This window comes from Bison bison, unplaced genomic scaffold (genome assembly GCF_000754665.1).
Source record: "Bison bison bison isolate TAMUID 2011002044 unplaced genomic scaffold, Bison_UMD1.0 scf7180017864527, whole genome shotgun sequence".
NCBI lineage: Eukaryota > Metazoa > Chordata > Mammalia > Artiodactyla > Bovidae > Bison > Bison bison.
In genome coordinates this window covers 2,483,636-2,492,391 of record NW_011495078.1, presented here as the reverse complement: position 1 = coordinate 2,492,391, position 8,756 = coordinate 2,483,636, and the positions used below count along the sequence as shown (strand labels likewise).

The 8,756-nt window shown below is 46.7% G+C and overlaps 1 protein-coding gene across 1 annotated transcript in view; it reads right to left on the bottom strand.

Annotated features, from left to right (window-relative positions):
• The window catches only part of COL4A1 (collagen, type IV, alpha 1), a 78,869-nt gene extending 70,364 nt beyond the window's left edge, over nucleotides 1-8,505 (bottom strand). Inside the window, exon 1 of the mRNA XM_010831463.1 lies at nucleotides 8,269-8,505. Within this exon, the coding sequence (XP_010829765.1) occupies nucleotides 8,269-8,400 (132 nt within the window). The 5' untranslated portion in view covers nucleotides 8,401-8,505. The remainder of the gene's footprint in view (nucleotides 1-8,268) is intronic.
• Nucleotides 8,506-8,756: the final 251 nt, after the last annotated feature.

The following is an 8,756-nucleotide window of genomic DNA, read 5'->3' as shown; positions in this document are numbered from 1 at the left end:
AAGAGTTGACTCATTGGAAAAGGCTCTGATGCTGGGAGGGATTGGGGGCAGGAGGAGAAGGGGACGACAGAGGATGAGATGGCTGGATGGCATCACTGACTCGATGGACGTGAGTCTGGGTGAACTCCAGGAGTTGGTGATGGACAGGGAGGCCTGGCGTGCTGTGCTTCATGGGGTCGAAAAGAGTCGGACACGACTGAGCAACTGATCTGATCTGATTCCATCTCAACGTGGAACGAAGATCAACTCACTCTTTTGTGAAGCTGCACTGGATGAGGTCATTCCAAGTACAGTTACAGATCCATAAAGGTAGAAGTTTTATGATTAAAATCTATCTCCAGTGTAACAGGTCTCAGAAGCAGAGGGCGAAGGGGCAGACTTTATGTAATGGAGAGAAACAGGACAGATGAGGTGGATGCTGGGGGAGGTGTGGCTCATGGTCCCCTCCGTGGTGCCCAAGAGGGACATTCCAGCAACATCCGCGCACAGGGAGATGTGTGCGTGAAGGATAAAAGAAAACCACTAGGCATGGATCTGCTCTTAATGGCTTCCCCACGGCATATGGTTGATACTTCACTCTTGATTCAGGCATAGTTTTTTAAAATCCACCCCCCCCTTTTTTTAACAAAGAACTATCAAGAAGACAAAAGTAGGTGAATGTGGAAACCCACACTGATTCTCACGATGACTCTGCCAGATGATGATTCATGTCCAGTATGTGGAAATAGGAAATAGGAGACATCTGGAAAAAATCTTGGACTGCAAGACACCAGGGAAAACATGGAAAAGGAAAGAGTCTGCATTAACCCATCTACCCTGCACACAGGAAGAGAAGTGAGCCGTCAGAGCCCGGGGCGGACACCTTGACCCCAAAGCGATTAAAGTGGGCACTTAGGGTGTTGAAATCCATCTTGTGGCAGAAATAAAGCGATTGTGCTCATACGTTCCCCTTTAAAAATACCTCGAATAAGGTAAGTTGACTTGGGGGGGAGAAGAGTTTGGACACTGCTTGTAACTACATGGGTGTCAGGAAAAGCCGTTAACAGAAAAGCCCACAGAGGCACTTGCGACGTAAGGAGGGTGAGTAACAGGAGAGCTGGTTCCCCTAATGAGTCTGGAGATGGATGATAAAGTCACAGTGTTGACTAGAAACTGGACGGCTGTTCCAGACAGACCTCCCAAGTGAGAACGTCTCATTTTTCCTCCACCAAGACCATCCAAAAGCTACAAACGGGCTTCCCAACAGTGGCGCTGTGGTTCCGCAAATATCTGACATCTCTGATTCAGGTGCTGGGAGAGCTGCTGTCTTGATAGCACGGTCCTTCTCGTGAACTGACAAGTGCTCAGCTTGCCTGCGTCTTCAGGTTTGAGAATCCAGCCCCCAAATGCACCAGTGAGCAAGCTCATCGCCATATTTACCCCAACTTCAAAATTCAGCTACTGCTAAGATGATGTACATACATGACATTTTAAATGTCCCAAGTGATTTTTAGGTACCGTACCTTTCCCTTGATCCTTTCAGCAAGACTGGGAAATTGTAGGTCGAACGTCATTTCCCTTTTTCTCAGGAGAATCTGGTCAAATGACTTGGTGGAACACACACGAGAACCTAGGCTCTTAGCCTACCAAGCATCCTTTCGTAACGGCTGCTCCTTGATTTGGGAAACAGAGCGGTCTGTAACCAAGTGAGTTTGGAAAACCGCAAGGGATAAGCCACCCCTGAAGGTTCCAAAGCTGTAACGAAGGGTTCTGAGATGTCCTGGGCTGCAGCTCGTGCCCCAGGCTTATCTGTCCCCCGAGTGACAGCGGAGGGCCCCTTCGTATTCCATTCCAGAGGCCACAGCAAGAGCGTCCTCCAGGTGGACTGAGGACCACGTCTGGGGAAAGGCTGAACTGGCCGCCACTGCCCTTTGGGAAATGCTCAAAGCATCTATAAAAACAGAGGTTTCCAACCAGTCTCACAAACAACACAAGTAATTACAAATACACTAAACAAACCTTAATTTTATTAAGTAAATCTCCTATGTTACAGTGAGTTGTGCTCTTTTGGCATTTATACTTCACGTCTTAGAAGCGAGAAAATGAAATTTCTTTTTAATCTAATATACTAGACTTTGAAATCCTCACTAATTCAAATGTGATATGGTGCCTCCCACAGAGTTAGTGCTTAATTAATAAATTAGTGTTTTTATTAATAATTCATTGAGCCCAGATCAGTTAATTTACCCAAAGTTCCAAAGAGTTTACACAAAAATATTCATTTTTATTTACTTAAGTAAAAAATAAAATATCTGGGAAGAAACATGATGCCTTTAATATTTGGAACAGTGGTTAAATTTCATTTATGGGAAAGAAATTTTCTATGTTCTAATAAAAATTAATAGAAAGATAAGCTTATTTTTCAATAATCTTTGAGGTCTCAAATCTATGCTACAGAGATACTAAGAATAATAAGAAATGAAAAGAGAATAACCAATTGATATATAAAGCATAACATACAAAGCAGTGTCTTCAATTCCCATGTATGAAGTAAAAGAAAGATTGACGAAAATAAAGATACATAATAAAATTTAAAAAAAAACCTTAATGATATAGAAAAAAAAAAGAAAATAAAGATACATATAAATCGAAGACTAATGAATTCTCAAAAAATGGCAATGAAATATAGTCCTTGTCTCAGAAAGGGAATTTACCAAAGATTTAATGACAACTAGGAAAGTCTCCTATGTTTGCGATCTTGGGGTAAGAACGATCCTTTATATTAAATGTTAACATTGGCTCCTAACGCCTTTTTGGAGAAGGCGATGGCGACCTGTGGCAGTGAGCAAGAACCCTGGGGCGGGCTGCCACGTCCCCCTCCAGGGTACCTTCCCGACCCAGGGATCAAACCCATGGCCCCGGCACTGGCAGGCGGATTCTTCACCACTGAGTTACCAGGGAAGCCCTGAGGTGCGGTTAGATTTACAGAATTCTTTACACATGCTTTCTCTTATTCAGTGTGTCCTGGAGGAAAAGACACTCAGGATACTTGCTCTGTGTCTCCAAGAGTAACCTTCGAGAGAGGCCTGCCGACTGATTCATCCCTGGTCTACGGCAAGGAGCTGGCAGGGAGGAAAGGCAAGACGCACCTTCCCAGGTGCAGGCAGGGCTGACCATCGGGGCCACGACCCCCATCTCTGTGTCCAGAATGCATGAGAACTAGGGCCAGATTCGCCTCTTGGGAGACCAAGGCGTCATGCCCGGCTTGTAACAAAGATGACTCCTTGTAAACCAGAGTGACGAATTTCCTAGAGGGCAAAGAATATGCCAGGATTTCCTGCAGGAAGGGGCCAGGGAGGCCCCATCCTCACCATGTAGGGACAATGGCATCTCCTGACTCAGGGTTAAGAGGCTCACTTTGCTGCCCTCGCCTCTAGGTTTTATTCTGAATGCTGTGTGGAATAGACACCCCCCCGAAGGTGATGCGATCCTGGCTTCTCGGGCTGGACTGCACCTAACCTGCCTCAGATTGGGGTGGGGCTCAGACTTGGGCAGACAAGGTGGCTCCCTGTGGTTATTTGTCTATGAACAGGACCCGAGAGATCTGCCCACGGCCCCAGATCACCAGGTCCATTTCTCTGTGGTCCTCAGCAGTCTGCTTCATCACCACCCATTTACAGAGAGGCTTCAGAAGGTCTGCTTTCCTTGGCAGGTGGCCAGTGGAGCAGCATACAGACCACGGACCCAGTCTTAGAGCAACAGGATCGTGGTCAAGACTCCAGAATATTCTGAACCACGAGGTCCTCTTGTTGGGTCCTCGCAGGTCAGGATTGTCTTACCTTGAAGAATGGAAACTGATCCATGCTCTGATTAGCACTTGAATCCTATCGCCTGCATCCTACTCCCTAGAAGACACTAGGCTAGCTCAGGGGCTTTCCGTTCAGGCTGAGTTTGCACAAAGGTCCGTCTAGTCAAGGCTATGGTTTTCCCGGTAGTCAGGTATGGATGTGAGAGTTGGACTGTGAAGAAAGCTGAGCTCTGAAGAATTGATGCTTTTGAACTGTGGTGTTGGAGAAGACTCTTGAGAGTCCCCTGGACAGCAAGGAGACCCAACCAGTCCACCCTCAAGGAAATCAGTCCTGACTATTCAGAAGGACTGATGCTGAAGCTGAAGCTCCAATACTTTGGCCACCTGATGAGAAGAACTGACTCATTGGAAAAGACCCTGATGCTGGGAAAGATTGAAGGCGGGAGGAGAAGGGGACAACAGAGGATGAGATGGTTGGATGGTATCACCGACTCAATGGACATGAGTTTGAGCAAGCTCCTGGAGTTGGTGATGGACAGGGAGGCCTGGCATGCTGCAGTCCATGGGGTCGCAAAGAGTCAGACACGACTGAGCGATTGAACCGAACTGGGCTCCCTCCCCACGTTGCTGGCGAGGACCTGGGTACCAGCAGGTTAAAGTGTCCTGAGAAGCTGTGAGATGACCACCCTGTTCTCATCACTCCTCAGAAATATGACACTTCTGCCTAATTAAGACTCTCTGTGCTCCCCAAGACTGTGGCCTGGGGAAGTCCCTGTCAATGTCCCTCTATTAGGAGCCATCCATCCTTTGCCAAGGTCATGTTCATCAGCAGGCCATGGGGGCTACTTTCTCTGATCAGTGCAGTTCAAGTCTGCACGTGACTTGAGGCAGACGCATGACAGAGGACCCTGCTCATGTCCCGGTGAGTCTGGAGCATCAGTGAGGCCACAACACACCTGAATCCTGCTTCATCCAGGAAGCCGTCCCTTTATTCACGGTCCTAGGCTGCTGGGATCACTCCCTTCTCAGGACAACGAGAGTATTTGCTTTCTCTGCTGTTTCTCCTGCAATGTGATCACTTACTCTTAAATTGTTATTCATTTCACATGTATATCTCCCACCTCTCTAGTTAACTTGAGGCTTCCAGTTTGGGACTCTGCAGGATAGGATGATAGCTTTACATAAATGTTGGCTCCTCTGGCTAAAACATTTGTAAGACTTCTTGTGCAAACTCTGTTCTTTTTGCAAAATAGAAATAGTTAATTTCCAAGACCAAGGGAGTCACTCCTGGGACAATGTTGCCTCTTCCAATACCTCGAATAGTTGAGAAAATCAGGTTATGGAGCAAAAGAAGAGCTTAACTTTTGGCTTGTACTGAGGAGGCAAGCATTCAAAACCCTAATCAGTTTAAGGAGATAAAATTCCCACACTGCGGAGGCCTCTGGAAAGACACAAAGTCACCGTGTACTAACCCAGATTAATTACCCAGAGAAAACATCTGGGCGCCGGGAAAACAAACAAGTCAGCAAAGACTGAAATCTGTGACAAGCTCATGAATCTAAGCGCCAAGGTCGGAACAAGCTCCCTAGCACTACACTGATACCTGTGAGATTAGAAAACAGTGACCTAAGGCATCAATATCTGTTGATGAAATCTGGAGGATATCAGACATTCTGTCAAGGAATCTCATCTCCATGGAACTCAGGACTTTGCCAAAAGAGATTTTGGTGATTTACACTGGACATATTCCAATTTCCATTGGTGGATTCTCAATAACCAATATGTTCAAGAGTCCCTCAAGGGGGCATGTCTCCGAAACAATGAGCTGACGCTCCGTCCCATTTAGGTCACGTTTACTCCCCCCGATAATGTGACGTTTTTCATCCTATTTTCAAAAATACCTCCAAAGTCCTTTAACTTGTAGACACTGGAGAACAGCAACACAACCCCTATGAGAACTGAAAACACGCGTTGGTAGCTCAAAAGCAGGTCTGTGGGTTGAAGCGCTCGAGGCAAATTCTGTGATGCTCAAGCCTTTGTTCATTTTGCATTTACACCCGATCCGCACATATAGGCGCGGCTGAGAACAGAGGTGGGAGATGAGGAAGACCAATTTCTCTTGCTGACGTGCCAGCCAAGAATACATTTCTTTGTTATCTGACCTTCGGATGAGAGAAATGGAACCAGATCTGAAGGTCCGGCTCAGGCAGGCTCTGGGTGTTTCCCATCGTTAAACTGATTATTTTAACATCACGTCCGAGACAATAAGTGGAAGTTTAAAATTTCCTCTTTCAGTGGGAGGAAGGCCCTCTTCCCGGCTCATGCTATGTGAACCATGGGACCTGAAATATTTATACTCAAGGGGAGAAAAGACAGAGCTCCGCTTTCTGTTTAAAGGATATAATCCTAAATCAGTTAGCTGTTCCCCTAAATCTCAAGAGGCCGTCTGAATCCATTCAATCCTTACAGCCTTTTAAAACACAAATTCAGGATGGTTTAACCCACTGCTTGCCAGTATTTTATTTAAACAGACTTTATTGAATCATAATAATAAGGTATAAAACCCAAAGTGGACGGTGGAGGAGCCTGTTGAAGGAGCATGCGCAGACCAGGAAGGATCATGGCGACCCTGTGACCTTCCCACCTTGACCCTGCCATGCTTGAGTGGAAGGCAGGCCTACGGAGTGTGTTCCTGGGCCCGGAGACGCACAGACCGGGCCTCCACTGATGCACTGGCCAAAGCAAAGGCTTCCATGTGCTCGGGTTTGAAAAGAAACACCCACAGCCCCTTTCCTCATTGGGGTGGGTGTCAGACACCCCGAGACGTGACCTGCCTTCTCTGAAGGTGCTTTCACCAGCTCTGAACTGACGAGGGCCAGGCCCCTGTCAAGTCAGGAAGAAGTCGGCCAAACATATTTGGAAAGCTGCACCTGGATGAATCTACTTCCTCATATATAATGAATATAAAGACTCTACTTCCTCATATTAAGGGGGAGATCTGGGGCTAAAAGTAAAATGAATCAGGCTAGAAAAGTAAGACCGGAATAGTGTCTGAAAAGTACCAGAGCCTGAGTGAATGCTGCCAGGGGGTGCAGTCGATGGTGGAGAATGAGACCAAGAAAGCGGGTGGAAAAGACACGTTTTCTTTATAAGCAAGAAACACCAACTCTCCCTCCCCTCCCCCAATTCTGATGCTCTAAGTTATAAGAAAACCATAGTGATGTTGATAAGTCTCCAGTTCCTATTTGTTGAAAGTTCCACTTTGTATAGTTTGAAGGATTTCTTTGTTAGTTCAGCATGCTTACAATTCAAGTTAGACACACACACAAAAAGAGTCTTTGTGACACGAACATCTTGCCGTTACTCTCGAGGATGCAATCTGGAACTAGCTAGAGACACTTCCCGAGTAAGAAAACAGCGCGAGAAGAGGGATTACAGAGGATAAAGCGGGTGCTGAGTGTGGATGCTGGAGGACAGGAAAATGCTTCCACAGACTTCACTGATTCAAAGCCTGTCCAGGTGATAGCGGTGGCACCAACCGTCTACAGACTTTAAAAAGGGTGATGTTGGTAGGTCAGCAAACAGCTGAAAAGAAACGGAACAATTTTCTGTAAAGTAGAACCTGCTGGATTTCAGAAGTGTGAGTCTGTGATTCAGGGAGCCCTGGCAGACCAGAAGGGATGGCTTGCCTGAACAATACCCCCAGCTCCCAGAAAGTGGGAAGAGGACCAGGGGTCTCCGCCTCCCTTCCGCGTGGCCCCAGCTGCTGTGGCCCAGCGGCCAGGTTTTCCCATGACCCCACCCCGTTTCCATGGTGACCCCACACAGAGCCAGGATATTGCCCTGTCCTGGGGTGAAAACCCTCTCTCCAAACAACTGAAATGCACAGACCCAACCTGCCTTCAGGAGAAAATGATCTTCATACAGATCTGCGATTCTTCAAGTGAGAGAGAGGGCAGAGTACTGCTTAGAAAAAAAAATTATAATTGTACATTTGGGAAATGATAAATAGTTACTGTTTCTGTAAATAAATCTAGACAAGTATGTTACGAATGTAAAACTGTTTAAAAATTCTTATTTGAATAGAAGGCTCTCAAGTTCAAGAGAAACTTTTGTTTTTTGTTTTTTTTTCAGGAAAAAAAAAGCTAAGTTTAGTCTTCGTGCACTAATTCCAAAGAATGCGATTGACTCAAAGGATTTTCTGCCAATACACTTGTTCCTTCTAGAGTCAAAAAAGGAAAGAAACCAAATCGCTTTTTTAGCGTTAACTGCCACCAATAATTACCAGCTTTGGGGAGGAGCAGACAGGATGCCTCAAAAATATTGTTGAGCCTGGTTTTGTTTGATTTGTATTGCTCTGGGGAAATGCCTGACGTGGTAAAAAGCTTCAGCATGACTTGCTGGTTATTCGGTTGCTCTAAAGTAATGACTTCCACAGCGATGGCGACCTGAGGGATCGCCGCCCTCGGAGGGCTACTCACCTTTTGTCCCTTCACGCCATGGCAGTCACACTTCCCGCAGCCAGAGCCGGCACACCCACCCTGGAAGGAAGAGAAAACAGCTTTAAACAGAAGAACAGGAGGTCCAGGTTTCAACTGAAATGCTTTTGGCATCTTCGCTATTTATGGGAAAAGCCCTACCCAGTACCACCAGCCCCATCTTAACACACACACTCTGTGGCCTTGTCCTAGGGGGACAAGTCCTTTTGCACTTGCTCAGAAGTCCATCTCTGGCCCTGGCAGACAGAACAGCAAGCCCCGAGTGGAACACATCACAGCACCACTCAGTCCAAAGAGGGAGTGCTGTCACTGACACTCTGAGATGCGGACTCTCTCCACTTCCGGAGGTCCAGCAGGAACCACCGCTACTTGCAAAGGCCCTCCTGGTGCAGGGCTTTCAGTGCTGAGACCACAGGAAACTGGCGGTGGGGAGGGTCCATGCTTCGCCCCTCACATCCCCAGGACACAAT